The sequence below is a fragment of the Misgurnus anguillicaudatus genome, chromosome 11 (assembly GCF_027580225.2).
Source record: "Misgurnus anguillicaudatus chromosome 11, ASM2758022v2, whole genome shotgun sequence".
Classification (NCBI taxonomy): domain Eukaryota; kingdom Metazoa; phylum Chordata; class Actinopteri; order Cypriniformes; family Cobitidae; genus Misgurnus; species Misgurnus anguillicaudatus.
In genome coordinates, this window is record NC_073347.2 from 37,123,390 (window position 1) to 37,145,260 (window position 21,871).

Below are 21,871 nucleotides of genomic sequence, written 5' to 3' on the forward strand. Positions count from 1 at the left end.
AGGGAAGGTTTCTAAAGGATTAAATTAAGTGCTATGGCTTTTGTACGTACTTCTGTACTTCTATATAAATGCCTTTTTAAAGAAGCGTTTTATCTATAGGTGGGAAAATCATAGGTGGAAAGTATCTGGTTCTAAAGCTTCACGGCAAGCAGAAGACGGGCAAAATATTCTCGTCTCCGAAGGCCTTTTTTCTCCCAACGAGAGTGCCGAGCTGATTATACCCCCCTTCCCTCATCCCCGTAATGAACACGACCAAAGAGGCTCCTGAACTTCACCTCCTTCATCTCCCCCAATCTTAACAAGATCCTCTCCACACTTCCACCACAAGCTCTCAGCCTAATCTGCGGAGGCACAGAGGTATTATTAGAGCCGCTCGGGCCCTCGGAGGAGACGCCTGGAGCGCGGGGCCTGGCAGATGAGATGGGCCACAGGGAGGTGCACGCTTCCATTAAGATGCCATTCACCGAGGGCCTTTGTTATCATTGATCCTAACGCTTTCAGGGAACAGTGAGACTTACTGATCCATGACCATCTCATCTGTCTTGCAGGCTTCGAGGGAACTCGCTGTGAAATTGATACCGATGACTGCGTGTCCAAGCCCTGTCAGAACCAAGGCCATTGTGTGGATGGGGTCAACAGTTACAGGTTTTTGTTGCCTTTGACTAATTTTACTTCTCTGTTGTGTTTGTTTTACTTAGAACAGATATGCTGAGCGTTGGCCCTTTAATGTGTTACAGGAACAGTTTGCCCAAAAAAGAAACTTTGTGATTATTTAGTCAACATATTGTCATGTCAAACCTGCTGTTATTCTAATGTAGGGACGGGAATTATTTTGGCTCAACATGAGGATGAGTAAAAATGACAGAATTTGTTATTTTGTTTGTGAAAACTTGTGCAAAATAAAATCAACAAAGCATACTGTACACTGAATTTGTAAAAAACAACAACTTGACGTGTCTTGAAACCGGACCTGTTGAGGTTTACTCAAACAATATGATATTTATAAAGTTCATATGCAAAACCCTTTGATTTTGTATTAGACACTATGGGCCCTATTTTAACGATCTAAGCGCATTGTCTAAAGCGCACAGCGCAACGTCTAAATGGGCGTGTCCGAATCCACTTTTGCTAATTTAACGACGAGAAAAATCGTTCTTGCGCTGAGCGCATGGTCGAAAAGGGTAGGTCCTATTGTAATGGGAGTATTTTGGGCGTAACGTGCAGTAAACCAATGAGAGTCACAGCTCTCATTCCCTTTAAAAGCAAGTTGCGCTGGCGCTATGTCTAATCCCTATTTAGATGACGGACTTTGTAAACTGAAAAACTAAGCGGAGGTAGAAGATCCCCAGTTTAAGTTTAATGTTAAATATTTGTGTTGTTTTTCCCTTATATTGAAATTTTTATTTTTTTATTAAAACCTTTAAAACCCGTTTTCTTTTAGTCATGGTAGTAAAAAGCAGGCTTGTAATTGCTTTAAATGTATGGCTATCCAATATCATAAAAAAATAATTTACAAGTATGTAAGATAAGGTTTGTACTCTAAAAATACTTTATTTGTAACAAACAGGAGATAAAGAAATTACAAACGGCTCTCCTCACGTTTCAGCACTTTGGACAGCGTTTTTTTAGCAAAGAGTTTTTTTAAGCATTACTTACAAATGTTTCTCATCTCGCCATATCCGCAGGTACAGAGTCATCATATACAATAAATCCGCGAGGTAGCATTTAAAAAAAAAAACATTTAAAAACAGACGCATTTGTTTAAAGCAAAGCATTTATTTACTTATCAGGCTGCAGGTAAAGCAGCTCTTTGCGCCTTTTAACGTCTCATAATCAGTCCCCATTTATAAATATGTCCAAGAGACTCAATAATAATCTCTTAAATTCAATCCTTTAATCTTTCATATTTAAAAGCATTTTTGTGCTGCTGCGCATTTATGTACTTTGTGATAAGCAAACCCGCGTTGTCCTCCCGTTTAGGCGCATATTACTAATGCGCTCTTTAAATAACATAAAACATATTGCGCCATTGACTTTAGACTTTAGACCAGGTTTTTGTTGGTCAATGGCGTAGTCTATTTTAGTTGCCTCAAAATAGCAACGCGCCAACAATGCGCCTGAACACACCTCGTTTTTCAGACCAGAACACCCATGAGCGCAAAGGGGGCGCACATGCATTTGCTATTTAAACAACGCGGCGCTAAACGTGAAAATTAGGGTGGAAACTAGCGAAAGACACTTGCGTCGCGCATTGCGCGGCATTGCGCCGGGTGTAAGATAGAGCCCTTTATGTTTAAGTTCAGTATTTTCACTGTAATGGCAAAGAAACAGTTATTAGTCATTGCAATGCCTTATTTTGCACAAATGTAGTACAGTACATGCAAAGTACAAAATTATCCTTTTTTTAAAAAGTCTTCAGGCATTGTCCTATGAATGTAAAAGGACAATAAACTAATATATTCACTAAACCTCCTAGATGACATCCTAAAGACAATTTTTATCCTCAAAAGTCCTCAAAGTACTTTGGCTTCACATGCTGTGTAATACATGCCCAGAGCATTCGGTCAATATCATTTTTGAGAGAGGTTTCGTTTAGCAGCTTTTGCATTTGAGCTCAAATGCATCAAATATTTAACACACTACAAATTTTGCAAGTTAACTTTAATGATAAATAAATGGCAAAATAACAAAACCAATCCAGGTCATGAAAGTAAGCTTCCTTTTATTTGTTAACTAGTGGATTTTGTCATGCTGGAATGGCCGTTTCGGATCATGGCACCGCATTTGAGTTGAATTGAGGTCAAAGCTCTGCCTTGACTTCTGCTTTTGCAGCTCAGTTGCTTTGCCTTAAGCTGTTCACTCCCTGCCGCTCTGCTGAGGTTTTAGGGTTCGTTTTCCAGACATAAACTCTATATTTATCAGAAACATCCATTTCAGTGCATCTGTCCACATGATGTTTTTACTCCAGTGTCTGGAACGTTGTTTAGCAAAATAGAGATGACATACATTTATGAATATATACTTTAAAAAAATAAAGGTACCTCACCAGGCAATAGAAGAACAATTTTTGACTAAATAGTTTCATAAAGAACCTTTAATATCTGAGAAAACTTTTTGTTGCTGTAAAGTTTCTTTAGATTATTAAAAGAGGTTCATTAAGCTACCAAAAATGGTTTTTCTATTGCATCGCTGTGAAAAACCTTTTAAGAACCTTTATTTTTAATAGTGTATCCTTTATATCCTAAAGATCAGCCAGCGTATCTTCTCTGTAGAGAATTTCATTTCTGGCTAAAGCCTCATAATCAAACTTTGAGATTAGGAGCATCATAGTTTGATTTCACTCATTATTGATTTTATTCATTGATTTCAATGTTCATCATGATCTTACTCAGTCGGTAAGGGATGGGATGGTATGAAAATTTCATATCATGATTATAGTGATCACGGTTATCAATATTACCATGGAATCACAATTTCATATTTCATGTGCCTGAAATTATTTCTGTGGTAAAAAAATAAATAAATTTGTCTAATACGTTTACCATGAATGAATACAATACATTATTTCTTAAATGCCTTCTTGTGCAAAAAACTATGTTGCATGTGAGCGCCTGCGTCAAACTGATTCTGGCTGGACAGGATGTACCTCAAGTTTTCAAAATCACGGCAATCAAACATAGTTGTAATGATAATTACATTTTAAACGATAATACTAACCGCCAGGACATTTTATCGTGGTTAATTGTAAAACCGGTAATCGTCCCATCCCTAGTCAATATTAAAGATATCAAGATTATATTTTCACGTAATTATGCAGAATGAAACACACACGCACACCTGTATGGATTGCAACGCTTTACCATATTTAAAGCTCCCATAACACAGCTGTTTCTGCTCATCTCATATTAATCTGTAGAGTAGTATTACATCCTTCATATCTCTGAAGAGTCTTTATCAGATTTATAAAAGACAGATTAGCTCTAGCAAATGTTCCAGAAAAAACAAGACCCCCTGCGGACGTAGCAAATCAAGAGCAAGCAACACAAACCCACTATTTCTGGATTCTAACTACATTCACTACATGTTTGTGTCATTTACATTATATGGACTTATGTGCCAATTGCTAACATCTTATTTACCACCTGCCACTTTTTATGACCCGGTTGGGACTTTTCAACATAATCTAGTGTTAAACAAACACACACCCAAAACTCAGCTGCTACCCCGGATAAGCAAACTCGTATATTCATTGTTTCCATAATGCTGACTTACTTGGAAAGCTGAACAAGGCTTTCTTCTCCTTACATCCAAAAACACACTTCTTCTTACGTGATATTGTTGAGTCTTGATATAAAACAAAGCAGTCGCCTGCGGTCATGCTTGTAATGTCTACCCATGGTGCGTAACGGGTACGCATGTTTGAAAAAAACTTTCTGAAACATGTACAAACTATGGGTGTAATGGTTCAAATTACTCACTGTTCGGTGCGTATCACGGTTCTAGGGTCACGGTTTCGGTGTGTGTATGTTTATGGGGACAAAAAGGCTACTGTCAAATTCAAAGAAAATACAATTGTTTATTTGGTTTCAAACACCTAACACTTTGGTCACAACAGGCTTCTTTACAAAAATAAAAACCTAAGCAATTTTTAACCTTTGCCAAAATCAACATTTTCACTTAAGAGCACTTGCATTATTATACTACATGTACCAACAGTGCACTTTAAAATGAACATAAAATAGCTTAGAACACTGGCTTACTTTTTATATTATATGCCACTATCTTAAAGTTTTTTCGCAAGAAGATTAGTTTGTTAACATTTAAACACAGAAGGCAGTGTTTGCTGTTTCAGTCTCACTTGCGATCACGTGCTATAAACAACACCCTGGTATCGCTGCTGCAGTAGACTTAAATGAAGCTGGTGGTGCCTTTATTAGCAGCTTTTCTCCTTCACTTGCTGCACTAAACGGTCCACAACACACAAACATGTGAAGAGGAACTGTGAGGTTGACAGATTTGCATACTACGAGTTGATTGGACAGGTACTAACACGTAAACACATGCATAGCTTATTCAGAACCATATATTAGAGGTTGTTTTTTCACCGAACAATATTAGAAATGCGTGGTCGAATCAAACACGTTGCACCTGCATGCCGAACCGTAGGAGGATAACGGGACGATTCGATCCTTTACCGAGAACCGTTACACCCCTAGTACGAACACATACAGCACATGAATACTCTGTCACACGTCCAACTGCTTTTTTAACACTTTTCCCTATGTTTAGCATTGATGTAGATTGTTTTTCAAAAGTATGAAATGATTCTTTCTCTGTCATTTGCATGCAGCTGTTTCTGCGAGCCAGGTTTTTCAGGCCAACACTGTGAGCAAGACATCGATGAGTGCACTTCCGACCCCTGCCAGAACAAAGGCGTCTGCCAAGACCTTGAGAACGGGCAAGTATCATGGCAACGCTGTTGTTCAGCTTCTTCGCCCTGTACCGCAACCCCCATAAATTGATGATGATGTAAGGGCCCGTGTATCCTCTCTGAACCATTTGTTTTTACTAGACGGCGGAAAAATGAGACAAGTTTGATAGTAGCCGGTGTTATTGTCTAAAGTGCTCTGGTTTGGATAAGAGGTCTTTTTTCATTTTTGACATATAAAAGCTGCTGGTCTAAACACAAGTGAGGGAATAGTTCAGCAGGTTAACATCACGTCTGTGTATATTGGTTTTCCTCTGCTGGAGTCTCTGCTCGTTGTGCTTTAATGGGAGCCCCAGGGCCGCTCTCGGCGAAGTTGGGCAGAGGAATCCTGGGGCCAATTTGAGTCCTAAATGGTTTGTCTGGGCTTCGTCTTCCATCATGTACGGACTCCCACGTGATCGCGTGCTCTCAGCGTTCCTCTGGAATTGCTTTCATCTAAGGGATTTCCGTTTTTCTGGCTCTCTTACACAAGCTCTTGTTTGACGTAGGATGGTTGGCTTTACAGGACTCGCGAGCCCCGTGGTTGACGTCTTTTTCAGCCGAGTTCTTTTATCCTGCTTATGTTGTCAGTTGCTTTTTTGTCTTTGTGCAGTTAACTGACAAAATAGTAGCTTACTGATGTGTGCTCGCTTTAAATTGTTTGTTACGCCAAGCATGATTTTTCCATAACGAATGAGTCTGGAATTATGGCAAAACTAAAGCAAAACATCCCTGCAACAAATGATGTCATATTTAAAGGAAAATATGAGCGATGACAGATGCTGAACTGGTCAAGTCCTTCTGATTGAAGGGTGACAGGGTATTTAAAACAATATTGGAAGGAAATCAACCTGTCAATCATTTTGTCCAGTGATAGCACTAGGCGCGGTCATGAATCACAAACAAACTCCAAATATTTTTGCTATCAATCAGACCTTTTCCCTTCAGTCAGTTGAGCTTTTTGATTCATTTTATTCTGATTGTTTTGATAGGATGCTGAATCACAAGAATTTAAAATGTGCAGTCTCACAGGCTTTTTGGTATTTAAAGAGAACAAATGATAAGACTTTTTAAGATGTAAATATGTGAACATATGTGAAGTTTTAGCTCAAAATGTCATATAGATTATTTATTATAAGATGTTAAAATTGCCACTTTGAAGGAGCAAAAATTTGGCATTTTTAAAATCCGAATAAGCTGAAGAAATGCAAACACTGATCATCATAATGGTGGTTAATTGAAATTAAAACTCAATTGTGCTGAATTATTTTCTCTCTGTCTTTCAAATGGCAGTGCCGTGGTTGGATATTAAAGATTAAGGGGCAGTATTATTAAAATATGATCCCCTTGTGACATCACAAAGGGGAATGGTTTACCAAAAAGTTACTTGGTTGATCATTATCACCTTTTCTAAGTTGATAGAGGCACTGTGGAATTATAGCACTTGAACATGGAAAAAGTCGAATTTTAATGATATGTCCTCTTTAAAGCAATGTATGTAATTGCCTAATGTTAAAATGTTTATCCATAATAATAATAATAATAATAATACATGTTATTAATGGCATTTGCAGAAGCTGTTTGCTAAAATTTTAAATATTTATCTTTGCTTGACCAATCTGCTCCGCTCTGTTTTGCATTTCCAGTTTCAGATGTCTCTGTGTCCCGGGATACTTTGGACCATTTTGCAACCTGGATGTGAATGAGTGTGAATCTTCCCCTTGCCTCCATGACGGCGTGTGCATCAACATGCCCGGGGGCTTCATATGTGTCTGCCCTGACGGCTTTTCAGGTACGTCCCCCATGCACGGCCCCGACCTAAGACACAAAATCAATGAGAGAAACGGGGGCTTATCGTATCCACGTGAACTCCTCTACCTCCGGCTTGACAGTTTCTGGCTGGTTGGAACACACATATAGCTCATCAGCACATTAATGAGATCTCACACTCCCACATATAGCAACACACAGTTTTCACCTTGAGTCTCTTACACTTCATCTTCTGCATTTGAATCCAGAATTTGTTCATCTTCAGACTGCTCTTTTTCTGCCACTGTTTCCTCTACCCAGAGGGTGATCTCATTCGTATTCATATGCATTGGTACGTAAAGCGTACATGCTCTTTTTACATACACTTAACTTTACAGTAAAATGTAACTTTTTTTGCTTATGTATGACTTTAAAGGTATAAAATCTGAACACTTTTTGGAAGATTTGTCACATTTAGAATTTTGAAACCTTTAAAGGTGCCAAAGAATGCATTGTAATAATCTGTTAAATTGGTATCTGATATCTACGTAGAAGGTTTGTGTCTTTATTAAGTGCAGAAATGATCCAGAGTCAGTTTTTCATGTCCATTTACAACCCTGGGATTTCCCTTTATAATGAAATGGTCTATTATAATCTTATTTGAAAGGGTCATGAATAGTAATGTTGAGCTCTGCTGTGATTGGCTGTTTCTCCTTCAGTAGCTCTGTGTGTGTGTGTGTAAACAGATCTTATGTTTGAGTCTGTATCAGATGAATAAACAGATTTTGAATAATCTGAATAATCAATTGTTTGGAGATTGTTAATGGATGTTTCTGAGTGGTAAGTTTGTGTTTTTTTCAGTATGGACCTGCAAAACGTAACTGTAATGTCAATAGTAGAACTTCAACCTAAACGTTAGCATATAGCATTAATTAGCATATAATGCTAACTCAACAGTCACAACTTTGTTTTTAGTGTTGTAACAACATTGTAATTAATTTAGTGTGTACTTTAATGTTGTGGCGTACATCTGGACTGTAACGTCACTTTCAGTATATGTTGAGATCGGTCTGTTTTTCAGCGCTCTTTTGCATACACAAGGTTTACAGAAGGAAGAAACAATTCTGTTTGAGCCTAATGATATATCATTACCGTACAGAACTCTTTTTATTCATCTATGCCTACATAAATATAGTTTTATATTCTACAGCAACATTAAATGATAAACAATATATATACAGTCCTAATTAAAATATGTTGATATATATTTACACTACATTACATTGATGTGTTTGGAAGATGCTTTTATCAAAATACATTCAGTATTATAATGCATTCAGTCTGTACATCAGTATGTGTATCTTTTATTAGTACATGTGTTAATTCCCACGGTTTGAACCCTTGATCTTTGTGTTGATAACCCAATGCTTTACCAGTTGATATAATTTATTATAATGCAATCAAAACATCTTAAATATAAATCATTACTTAATTGCAAGTGTAAGTTTTAATACATAATAAATAGATAAGAATGCTAATGAGTTCACATCATGTTTTAGTTCACTCAGAAATGAGTGCTGTTTTTTTCTCTTATCTCAATGGTCATCAGACAGCTTGAAGATTAATTTCATTTGTCTTTCCTACCGCATCATCAATTTATCCTCATCGTGCCTAGGGAGAAGAACGAAATCTCAAAGGATAGAGAAACTCCTGGGAGAGCTCAGGTCGACACACAGGTCCTAATTCCCCACAGAAGCCTCTTTTATTATCAGGCCCTTCTCTGTCGTGTACCAGTCATTACTTTCCTCTCAGCTCTGAGCTCATCTGAGGAAACCGACGTGTCCCCAGAGAGCTCAGACCAGAGGATATTTTCTGGATTGGTTCAGCCAACTGGGGCTCACAGGAAATAGTTGTCCTAATAAGAAGTGTAGCAGCAACCCAACTTCTCAAGAAAGCCTAAATCAAAGATACAAAAAGCCATATATGCACCGCCTGACGGCACGTTATGGCTGATCTGTTGCCAAATGATTTTTAAATTGAAAACGTGTGTTGCGTGGTCACGGCGTATAATAGGGCACGTTCGTCATTTTTTCTCTTTGAATGCTTTTCATTTTGAGGGGAGCTTTACGTGAACAAAGGCGAATAAATCCTGAAAGTAATGCCTCTCGGTTGCATTTATTATTTTATTATGTAACGACAAACCTTGGAAACCTACACAGTAGCTGCGGTTGTTTCAGCTGGGCCTGTGGTCTTACCCTAGATATATGAAGCCCATCTGCATTTGTGCCCTGGATTGATGACTCTTTGGTTGGGATGTGTTATGAAACTTTTTCACATGTTTTCACACCCGGGTGACTCTAGGAATTGTGCAAATAGGTTAACTAATGCATCCACCAAATTGGTACCAAATGCAATTTGCGTGGCACAGTTCATCATTTTGTAGGCGGGTTTTGAGTTCTAGGTTGCAGATGAGCTTCACTTGCAGATTAGGTTCAGACACCTAAAATTACCTTTTTATTGAGTTGTCTGGTTTTCTGGAGTTTTCATGCATAATGTCACGATCACACTAGACTTTTCCTTCCATTGACTTCCATTCATGCGCATGCAAATCCAGTAGACCAGAAACGCAAACTCCTGCAAAAAAAATTGTATTCCAAAGTTCAAGTCTGGTGAACTCTGATCTGCAAAATCGCATCATGTGAGGACGTGACCAATATGAGGATGTGACCAATAGGAGATCGACAAGTGTAAAAAATAACCATCACTACACACAGACATACTGTATTTCAGTATGCGAATTTGCTCATCTTCTCTGTGCTGTGTGTTTTTCTTTCTTTGGCCTTTTGCGCTTCTCATCCCCCATTGGACAGCAAATCTGATAACTGGCTGTGGATTTGAGAAGTTCCTGCAGAGAGGAGTAATTGAGGAGCGGAGGTGGAGATTATATGATCTTTCTCACTTCTCCCATGAGTACAGTGAGCACCCTTAAGAAAGCCAACATTAGGATTAACCCGACAGCTTTATAATCTCTTCCCTCCATGGCTTCTCATATTCTATTAAGTCAAATGGAACCATGAGTTATTTGTCAAATCAGACAAGGAAATGCAGATTAAGAGGGTTTGTATAATCTTGTTAGGAGCGCTGATGGTGTAAATCTATTGTCCGTGAAGCGTGTGAAGCAGGTACATATACCGTATCTTCCCGAAGATCTCCGGCCTTTGTGACGTGTTGTACCGGTGAGATAAGAATCTGTCGATTGACGGCTGTCTTCAAAAAGCATCTTGCCGAGAACCATTGTCACGTAGAGACAAAATATCTCTGGTCGTGTTTTGGGGTTAATGAGATTTCTACAGTTCATACCCATTCAATCCACCGACAGTTCCTCGTCGTGTTTGTAGATGGCCTGCCGCAGGGAAATAAATTCATTAGGGCTTAAACAGTAGGTCAATATGAAGGGAATTAACAACAGCGATTGGAAAAAACTCTTTAATTAAAAGACATTTCAGTTCCTACCATTGTTTATCTACGCTTTTTCAAATCAGCTCAGCGTGAAAAAACACCAGTGCTAAGGAAAAAGGTTGAAAAGTTCTTGTTGGAAAAATACCACGAGTGAACGTTTTGTTTACTCGCTCGGTGTGTATCGAGCACAGAGTAATTGAAATGAAGCTTTAATTTACTGTTAGTGCGTGACCTTAGCGACTCGTGGCTTCGCTTTCGCCCCTGAAGTTACTGAATTATTCGTGTAGTCAGGCGTGAATTAGGTTTACGTTCGTGGAATATCTGCATATGATTTATAAGGTGGAAAAGATGGGTTTTGCTCTCTATTTAGATGTCTGTGGGCTTTTGGAAATGCCTCCATTTGTTTGTGTAGTTACAGGGGGAAGAGTAATGGCTGTCTGCTCTTTAGTATCGCGCCTCTTTGGCTCGCGTTTTTATCTTCGTCATTTGTCATGCTGTCTCGGTGTGTCTGCCGAGTCTTTCTTGCCTCAGGATTTAACTGGCTCTTCTTCTAGTTACTGGGTTTGCAGGTAAATCATGACCTATTAAGGTGTTTGTTACTGAACCTTTTTGGAGTGGATTTACGTCAACCACTGGGTCATACATTTAAGTTAGGGAGTAATGTAGCTTTAACAGTATTGCTGTTTGTTGTTATTTCATCTTTCTATTTATGTAGATTCAGGCTTCAGTTAAATGTTTAAGACAAAATCTGTCAACTGCTCAGTTTCATTTTCAGCTTTTCACCACATACTGTACAGTATAATTAACCTTTTGACAAATGTATTTAAAATGCTCCTGCATTTTGACAAATAAAAATGACCCAGTCTGAGAAAACCAAACTGAAGTCTTTTTATAAATCATCCTACATCATGTAAAAAACATAGTTTAAAAATATAGTCTTCATATCTTCATCTTTATTATAAGACTTTAGCATGGATTTCAGCTGCCCAGTCTCACAAAATTATGTACATATAGTCACGTAATTTTATGATTATTTTTCGTGACACTGTCACAAAATTCGTAATCGTATCACGAATTTCTGTTTATGTGTCATTGTCACGTATTGGTTACTGAACTGCCTTTTCCTATTTTCAAGCTATTTTCGCTTCGGTTTAGAGTTTGATTTGGTGTTTGCATTAGGATGTCACTTTAAGTATTGATTTATACTATTTTTTCTGATTTTTTAATATTTTCGAAATTTTAAACCATCGTCACTTGGCGTAAGAGTTGAGTTTGGGTAAGGATGTCATTTTATGTAAATCTAACCCTAAACAGAAGCGACAATGGTAATGAAAGAGGTCAAGAGGACAAAACAGTTGAGGAACCAATCTATGACAATGACACGTAAACAGAAATTCGTGATACGATCACAAAAGAAAAATGGGGAAATTCGTGACAGTGTCACAAAAAAGAATCAAAAAAATTATGTGACTATAGGAACGTAATTTTGTGTGACTTGGGGTGATTTCAGAGACAGGGTCACAAATATTCAATGTAGTCTGAAAGTTTTTTTTTGTGTTACTGGAAATAGGCGATAGTCAGACCTGTCAATCAATTTTAAATGCACACTGTAAGCGGTACAGATAACAAAGTAAAATAAATGGAGTAAAGGGTCAAATTGGTTGATTGGCCATCGCCGATTTCAATCTGTCTGAGTGGTGCGTGCGGGGCTGCAGACTGTACACACGTCGGTGCCGTTTACATTGGGTCCAGTTAGGTTAAAAAAATTGCCACTGGATCGTGTTGGACTCTGTCTAATTTTGTCGGGTTTGTTTTGGGTTGGGTCTTTCTTAAAATATATGATTTATGCACATTGGGTTCTGGTAATAACTGATTCTGTCATTTCGAGTCGGGTACATTTCTTTGGACCCGAGAGGACCCTTTAGTGCATACATAAGAATTATAACAGAATTTCTGTTTAAAATCGAATATATCAACTTCCCAAAAGTATTTTATGTCAACCATCCAATGCTTGATGTGCTTAAATATATATATAGCTTTGATTTTGTTCTCCATAAAGGTACATGGTGCGAAGTGAACATCGACGAGTGCAAATCTAATCCCTGCGGATTCAACGGGAGATGCATTGACGGTCGTAACGGTTACCGGTGTGTGTGCTCCAGAGGTTTCACGGGCCATCACTGTGAGGGAAATATTGATGAGTGCTCATCCAGTCCTTGTGTTCATGGGAGGTACATTAATCTTACTGAGCTGAAAAGAGCTGTGTGTGATTGTCATCATAGCCGTTCTGTGTGTTTTTAACAAGTAAATCTGCCTGCTATCGCTCCTAATTACCTGTTTGTCAGTCTGCTTGCACTCAGTAACCACCACATAATTAACCATTACCAGCTGTTTCCTTTACTTTGGTCATTTAAAAGTTAAAAATTGGATTTTACAATACAGTGCTGAATGTGAAGAAAACCATCATAGCTTTGATATGGAGGATTTGTTCTGCCAATTTTAAATAAATTAATTAATGATAACATTTTAGATTTACAATTTCATTATAGAAAAATGTATGCAAAATATGTGGAAAAGTATTTCATTTTCAAGGTGATAATGCATCTTCCCTGGCAAAAATGCAATTAATGATTTGACATTTCATTTTTACTACAATCTTGAGGCAAGACTGCCAATATTAAAATTAAAAGGCAAATGTAAAAAAGTTTTTTTTATTAATGCTCGTGCAATAATTTTATGTTTTCTTGTATTTTATGTTTTTTATTTTCAAAGTCAACTTCTATGCAAATTCTATGTTAATCAGTGGGTGGGGTTTACTTATTCAGAGAGCATCTGTTGCTGACGTTACTGCAAGATTTAGCGACTTTTAGACCACTTTAGCTAGGTTTTTTTATACGACAAATCTAGCAACTGTTTGGATGAACCTTAGCTTCACATCTGTACACTTTCTGTGTCGCCGCTGCACGAGTTCCATGTTTTGCTTTTTCTGATGAAATGCTCATCTGTTGTCTGTCTTCTAAACATTGAGCTGAGCAGTTCATTCAGTACAGACCATACGGAGCTGACGCGTGATCTTGATCTTCACACGCACAGTTGCTAGGAGTTTCTGACATGTTTCAAAATGATGCTATGTTTTAGAAAATAAGACAAGATTTGGTTAGTTGTACACCAATTCAGAAAAAAACAAAACAAAGAAATTTACTTTCATGCCTCTAAAAGCACTCTTTGTTCAATATCTTAACCAAAAGAACCGATCGCTTAACCTTGTGTATGTGTGTGTAAAATAGATGTGTTACATTGATGCCTTGAACCCTATTTTAGTTTGTGCCCCGCTCACCCCTAAAAAAGTTTGTGTAAATAAATGTGCATCAGTATATAAATGGTAAAGCAGGACACTTCAAACAGAAATGATCATATAAACTTTGTGCTTCGATACTTCTGCTGTGTATTTTTGTATAGTGTCTGTCAAAATTCACTATGAAGGTAAATGTGTTTGGTTATGGTTATGCAATAACTTTAATCATCTGTCATAACTCATAAATAATGAATGCTAAAGTTATAGATGTCAAAGCATATAAATGATCTTTTTTCTTTCATTGCAGTTGTGTGGATAAAGCTGACGCGTATAGCTGTCTGTGTGACGTCGGATGGACCGGAGACGGATGCCAGATCAACATTGATGTAAGCATTTTATTTCTACTTTATTGAAGAACGAACAGCTACCCATGCATCTCATAAGTTCATAGCACGTGGGTTATTGCATTTCTTGTGGGTTAAGGCTGTGGGGCAAATGTTTTGATGTGTGCAGTATTTTACCAACCAAACTCGTATTTTATGCATAAACCTCCCAGATTAAACTTAAAAATAAGTCTTTGCCAGTCTTTTTAAAGCAAACATACTTACTTAATCCTCTTGTGTCCCGTGTGAGGAAAAAGCAAACATGCTATTCAAAACTGTCCCAGTTAGTACAAATTGAGGCAATTTAATGATTTAAGTACATGTTGTTTAATGTATTTTCATTGACATATATGCAATAGACAGATACTTTATCCAAAGCATGCAAGCTATTGATTTTTAAATGAAATAAATACAGATGAAGAATGTAGAGATGCAAATATGACATTGTGCATTCACTTATTTACAGAATCATATAAGTGAATGTATATTTATATGCAAGTATATTGTAAACATTATAAACATAAAAGGCTCTAGGTTGTGATAGTTCAAGGTTTATTAGTGACAGTGAGTGCATGAGATTTCATTCAGTAAACATGAAGCTGTCATATATGACTGTAAGGACAGACAGCAGCACCACGCAGGACAAACAGTAGTGTGTACAAGAGCTTTGATGCATGCATGTCTGAGGTATAGAGCTGATGAAACTGAGCTGTTGAATTGGTTTACTTATGAGGGTTCAAGTATAAGCAGGTTGATTTGCATTATATGTTCAATGGTTGATTGGTACGGTAAGTGTGGAGGTTATTATGGAAAGTGTTTACCACAGTGGACTGCGTGAGCTGTGGGGATTGGGTGCTCATAATCACAACACGGGGTCTTTGCATTGTTGTGAAACCAAATTAGATAGGTTTGCTGTAATTTCTTCTTTTGATGATAAGGGATACAAGATCTACAGTGCAAAACATGAACACCTCCAATTAAAGGGGTTATATGATCCATTTTTCTTGATGTATAAAGAGACATATAATGCACATTCACTAATGATATTGAATCAGACTTCATTGTATAGTGTCTGATATTATGCACATATTAGCCTGTTAAATAAAAATACATAATATAGAAGCATTGACGTAAGCATTTCTATACAGTAGTTGTGGTGCACTACTTGTACTTTAAATGTTTGTATATATACTGATTTAAAGCCAATGGTCAGGCTTGTCCATGTTTTTAACCTTATATGCGTCAGATTCTGGAGGTGATTCAACACTGCTGTAGGGTTCAACATTCACAGTCAGTAAAGATGATGGTGTATTGCATCACTAGTAGAGGAGACACCATGATCACAAAGGTGGTTTGCCCAGGGCAAGGTTCAGGCATTGCACTCCAGCTACGGTGACCCCTACAAATTTAGTTTTTATTGGGTGGTGTACTGTAGTGGTTATAAGGTCAGGGCTGGTAACTGGTTTGATGTTTGGACTGGATAAACTGAAAGTTTTCTTGCTCGGTCTGAGCAGTGAGCTGTGAGACATCATTGTAGCCCTGAGCAAGGTACTTAATGCAACAATTCATCGGAGGTTTGTACAACACTCCAAATTCTGCTGGGTTATTTTTAACCCTAAATACTGGACAGAACACATGTTGGATTATAAATAAACCTATGCTGGGTTTTTGTTAACCCAACCATGAGTTAAAACAAACCCAGCATTGCATTGAAACAACCCAACATAGGTTTATTTATTAACCCAACATCTGTTCTGTCTAGGCTTGGAAAATTTTGAGAATTTTCAAGACTGGAAACTTTCCATGGGAAATGACAGGAAAATATAGGAATTAACATGGATATATGGGAATTAATGGGAATAAACTGGAAATTTGACAAAAGTTGCCTATAACATGCACGCAGCAGAAGAACCATTGAAGCCACACCCACTGCACGTACTTACATTCTTCCATAACATGCACAGATCATTTCTTAAATCCTGCAAACAAAATTATGTAAAAATGTCCCTCTTTGCATGCATTCACATATAACTTCCTTGTACTGTGTGTAAGCTAATGTACAACAACATGAGATCATAAAACAGTAGTGTTTAAAAACACACACTCACTCCATATATCACTTAAATTTCCCCTTCATTTCCAGGCCTTGACTACCACAGAAGCCACATTTGCTGCATTGTAACAAAACAGTTTAACTAGCAAATACCTAAATGTGTTTCTACAGTAGCTAACTAGCTAGCCAGTAAACCAGATATCTACATGTAAGCTAGCATTATTATAATAACTATAATAATGTTTATTATGTTTTTGTGTTACTCAATAAAAGAATCCATTAAAGTTACAATTACTGTTAATCAGTCAAGACGCCATTTTCAAATGCATGCATGTCTGCTAATGACCAAACAAAATATTTATTTATGTTTATATATTATATAGTTTATTTACATTTCCATACATTTCTAAATAATTCCCCTTAAATTCCTGTTAAGTTTCCAATTTGCAATATTTCCACAATTTCCCAGATTAAGTTCCCATGGAAAATTTCAGGAAATATTTTGCCCCTTTGCAACCCTACTTCTGTCCAATATTTACCCAGCATTGGGGTAAAAATAACCAAGCAGAATTTAGATTCAAACAATTGCAATTTTTGTACAATTTGTAAGTACAGTAGTGTTTGATATTAGTTATCATATGTACACTATAATAAGTACCTGTCATTAACCAACACTTGCCTGTAAGTACTAAATACTTAAATTGTACATTCATTTGTAAGTTCAGCAGTTTTTCTTGCTAGTTACACTCAGGGGCGTAGCCAGTAATGGGCCAGGGCGGCACTGGCCCGCCCACATAACTCCCTGGCCCGCCCAGGCAAGTTTAATCAAAATACATTTTTTGTTTATTTTTATTATTCAAATGTATTTAAGAAAATATATTAATATAATCCTGATTTATTGTTGACCGGTGTGTGTATAATTTGCTTTCTAAATAAAATGTTGTTAAAGCAAGTTGTAGGAAGCCTCCGGAACGTAATTGGTTGCTAGGGGTTCTGACAGGTAGACTCTGTGGGGAGCGACGGGCTCTGCAGCCAGCCAGCTAACTTTGCTAACTGCTTTTTTTAGCTAATATTAAAATTGCCACAATAATGGCTAAAGTTTCTTTAATGTGTTATTTAAAAAAGCAAGAGTTGAGGAAGACGATACGCCACTGCCTCTTTTTGCCGAGTCCTACCAGCACAGTTCTTCAGACTCATCAACCCACAAGGCGGCTAGTCAGGCGCGCTGGTGGCGCCGGTTGCCGCTTGCTCCCTGGCGGCAGTTCCAGTGCGCTCTCCCGGTCAGCCTGACACAGGTTGACCCGCCGATCTAACGGCAATTGATGAACCACGTACAACCCAATTTGAATATACGAGTACTACTCGCCTCAAAAACCTGTGCCTTTTGTTTTTTGAAAAATAACTCTGTGACTCTTTGGACTATAATGAGATCATTTCTGTTTTCAACATTAAACCCAGGCGTTTGCGTCTTGTTTTGTAGAAAGAAAACAACAAAGGTAAGCCTGTTGTTTAACTCATTTCCTTAATTTTTGCTCGGGAAGTGTTTAACTAAGTGGTGTGTTGTATATAGATGTATGCCTTATAGGTTAAGTTACATTGTTTAATTTAAACGAGTTGCTATTTTTTGGCACAGAAGCTTAATTTCCACCAGATGATTGCACTGTATATGGTTGATTTAATATAAATTAGGCAGTGTGTTGTTATTTATTTAAAACCGTGCTCTGCTGAGAGTTTTCATTATTTCAATTTCCTGTTACTTTTAGCCTACTTTATTTCAGGTGAACTGTTTTTGCACTACTGACTAGCCTAAGACTGCCTGGCCTGGTTTGTCCTATGTGTTGGTTGAACATGTTTAGACAGTGTTTTATTATTGCCTTCGCCGAAAATTGCAAAGGAAAGATGTCACTGTTTTTGCAGATTGTCTATTCTTTTTCTACTCTAAGGTTTAATTATTATTTAAGTCATTTTATTCTATGATAAACTATTGGCCCACTCCCTTTTGCCCCGGCCCGCCCAAAATACAATTTCTGCCTACGCCCCTGGTTACACTATAAGTATGTATCTGTTATTACCCAGTACTTATGTAAGGAATAATTGACGACGGGCCATTGAACTATAAGAAAATAATGCACACCAAGGTGGTAATGCGGCACGACGCGAAGCGGAGTGCCGTTACACCGCAGGTGTGCATTATTTTCAAATAATTCAAAGGACGGGAGTCAATTATTCCTCTTATACCACGGTTACCACAAACATTGCTCTGGTGCCTATTTTTAAGACATTTGACAAGTTAGGTGTGCGGTTTACAGAAAAATAATCAACACCCATAGAACATTTCTCAGCCAATCAGAATGCAGCATTCAACAGACCCATGGTATAACTAGAGTTATATAATAACTACCAAGTTTGTATCACTGGTAAATACAGTAATGATTCCATTTATCTACCATGTAGATATTCAAAAGTAAGAACCACACATTTGTTTGTAATACAGCATATTTTCCATATATGTACAAGGTAAGTACATGTACTAAAAAAGTCTTAGGGATCATCAAAATGTCTTCAGGTAAAACTTAGACAAGCCTTTACAGTATGTTCTTTTTGCTCAGCAGCGGTTTTTGTATTGGAACTCTGCCATGCAGACAAATTTGTTGGTGGTTTGGATTTTGTTTTCCCTTCATGATAAAAACTTTAATTTAAAAACTGCATGTTGTGTTTACTTGTGTTATCTTTGATTAATATTTAAATTAGTTTCTTGATCTGAAACATTAAAGTGTGACAAGAGACAAGAGCAAGCCAATTGCACATGTTTTAGTTCCTTTAGTTTCAAAATTTAGTTTGATTTTATAAGATGAAAACCAAGTGCTGTTCAATCCGTTTAATATAACGTCTAGATAAACATTTAAACTGCTTTCATATTGAATAGATTAATCATTCCATCTCTCCTTTATAGCTTAAAATGTGTTACTACTCTACATATTGCTCGTTTTGCAAAGATGAATTTTGACATCACAAATGACACCACATGAGAATGGAAATAAAAGTAACAAGATACTGAAATACAATATCTGCCTTAGTTTTATATTCTAAACCTTCAATCACTACGATGAAGACAATGGAAAGGTCAGACATATTGTCAGGCTAATGGTAGTCTTTGAAAATGATTTACAGGGGAAGCGAGCAGCGTGATCTCTTGAGAAGAGAGGAAAATTGACAGCTAAAAGGTGAAAGAGTGCAATCTAATGACGGCAAATATCCAGCATATGGCACAGTAATCGTGTTATTACATTATGTATTTCTGTCATAATCCCTCTCTGGCAAAAACTCTCAGTGCCAGCGTCATTTTGCTTTGAAGAGTACATGTTTTATGTGAAAATGTAAAAGCATCCCACACGTAATGTGCGTAATTATGGTTTGTTTATTACCAGCGTTCCGGTACAACTTCAAATCCCCAACAGATCAGGGAGCAATACAGTATAATCCAGCACACGTTGTACCTCGCTGACGGCTCTGCTAAATAGCCACTGCAGAATCATCTAAACACATGTACAAAAGCCTGATTAAAATGCTTTCTATCCCTAATTGATTTAAACCTACCACAGTTTTAAATGTACCCCTGGGATGAAACACTTGGCTGGTTTGGTGGACTGGAGAGGCTTGTTTAAAATAAATCATTAGCTGCTGTGTTCTGCCTCTATAGAATCTCTCTTCTTACTGCATCACTACCACATAACCGAGTAAACCAGATTTCATTTCATCTAAACCTCTGTGCTGTGCTGTAAAAACTATTAGTATTAGTGCTCCAGAAAGTTGAAATGATTAAGAAATGAACTGTTGCTTTACTAGTAAACATCTGCTTTGATGTGTTAAACATTCACTGTGAGTTCATATAAAGAAAGTTTTGGTGTGCATTTGATTCCAGTGAACTTTGATCTTACTGTAGATCTCATCCATTAACTGTGTGGAAAGAAATCCATAATCTTACCTCACAAAACTGTACAGATCATCTCATGCCAGGAATCAATAGTTTTAACCTTGCTGTTAATATTAAAGAAACTGAAATTCACTCCGAGTCTGTGAGAAAATAAAACGTTTTGTGGCATTAGGTTGACTGATACACTATAAAAAAACTTTGCTGCCTTAAATTGTTTTGTTCAATCAAGTCATTTTAACTTAGTATTTTTTATCTTGACAAGAGATAAAATATAGTAGAAATAAGTCAACTTAATTTTATAAGTTGTAGCAACTCATGTCAAAATAAATAAATAACTCACTCAAGATAATTAATAGTAGGTTGAAATGACTTGTAAATCTGAGTTGATTTAACAAAATAATTTTAGGCAACAAATAATTTTTACAGTGCATTATTGAGAGTAAGTGATGGCACGTTTTCTGTCAATATAGACGCTTTCAGCAGTAACAACATAAACAAACGGCTTTTGTGGAACAAACATAACTTCCAGTAAACTTCCACATATAATCAATAACAACAAAGTCCTTTTAGAGTAGTTTGTTTCTGATAACAAGCAAAATAAACAGCAAGTAGATTACTTTACTTCAAATTAGGGATGCATAACGATTAATTGCAATTAATCTATAGCAGAATAAAAGTTTTTGTTTACATCATATATGTGTGTGAACTGTGTATAATAACTTTGTATGGATAAATGCACAAAAATGCATGTATATATTCATGATCGCCGTCTTCAGGAAACCAAAACATTTGTTATTTTCAACAAGGTATTTCTTCCAGAGTTCAGTTAGCTGGACCATTAAACAAACAGAGACCGGAAGTTAATCTGCATCCAGATGCTTAACCACGACAATGCACATGCGTCCGATGAAACTGTCTATAAACAAGTCTGTTACATACAACCACTTTTGTGTAGCTGATGTAACATTGAAAATACATTTTAGAGCTTTCGTCTCTCTAGTAGCATCTTTGTTTGAAACATAAAACTGCAGTTATTTGTTGAATTTGTTGACGTGATGTCATCATGCAAAAGATAATAAAGATCCAACCCAACCAAGGAAATATAAATCATTATTATAAGCTTACCGTTGTGAATCAGGGTAAAATAAATATTTCATTAAAAACGTTTAAGAATGTAAGATTGCATTCCTGTTTCAGTTTATTCATCTTGTTTTTCTGTTAGGAGTGTGAGACTCATCCGTGTCTTAATGGAGGCTCTTGTGTGGACCTTCTGGACAAATATGCCTGCATCTGCCCAGATGGTTTTACTGGGAGGAACTGTGACATTGACCAGAATGTGTGTCTGCAGCAGGCCTTCTGTATTAATGGAGGCACATGTATGGATGGACCAGGAGCCAACTTCACTTGCAGGTGAAAACAAGACTTCACATATTATGTTAATTTAGATGGAGCGTCTGGTCTTTTTCATTATTATGTTAACGATTGAGTTCTGTGTGTCATGCTGATTTGGTCCCTGTGGACAGTATTCATC

The 21,871-nt window shown here is 37.1% G+C and overlaps 1 protein-coding gene across 1 annotated transcript in view; it reads left to right on the forward strand.

Moving 5' to 3' along the window:
- eys (eyes shut homolog) overlaps positions 1–21,871 on the forward strand; it is a 255,595-nt gene that overhangs the window by 123,724 nt on the left and 110,000 nt on the right. Inside the window, exons 21-26 of the mRNA XM_073873603.1 lie at positions 549–645; positions 5,351–5,458; positions 7,114–7,259; positions 12,735–12,906; positions 14,278–14,356; positions 21,563–21,750. Coding sequence (XP_073729704.1) covers positions 549–645; positions 5,351–5,458; positions 7,114–7,259; positions 12,735–12,906; positions 14,278–14,356; positions 21,563–21,750 — 790 coding nt within the window. The remainder of the gene's footprint in view (positions 1–548; positions 646–5,350; positions 5,459–7,113; positions 7,260–12,734; positions 12,907–14,277; positions 14,357–21,562; positions 21,751–21,871) is intronic.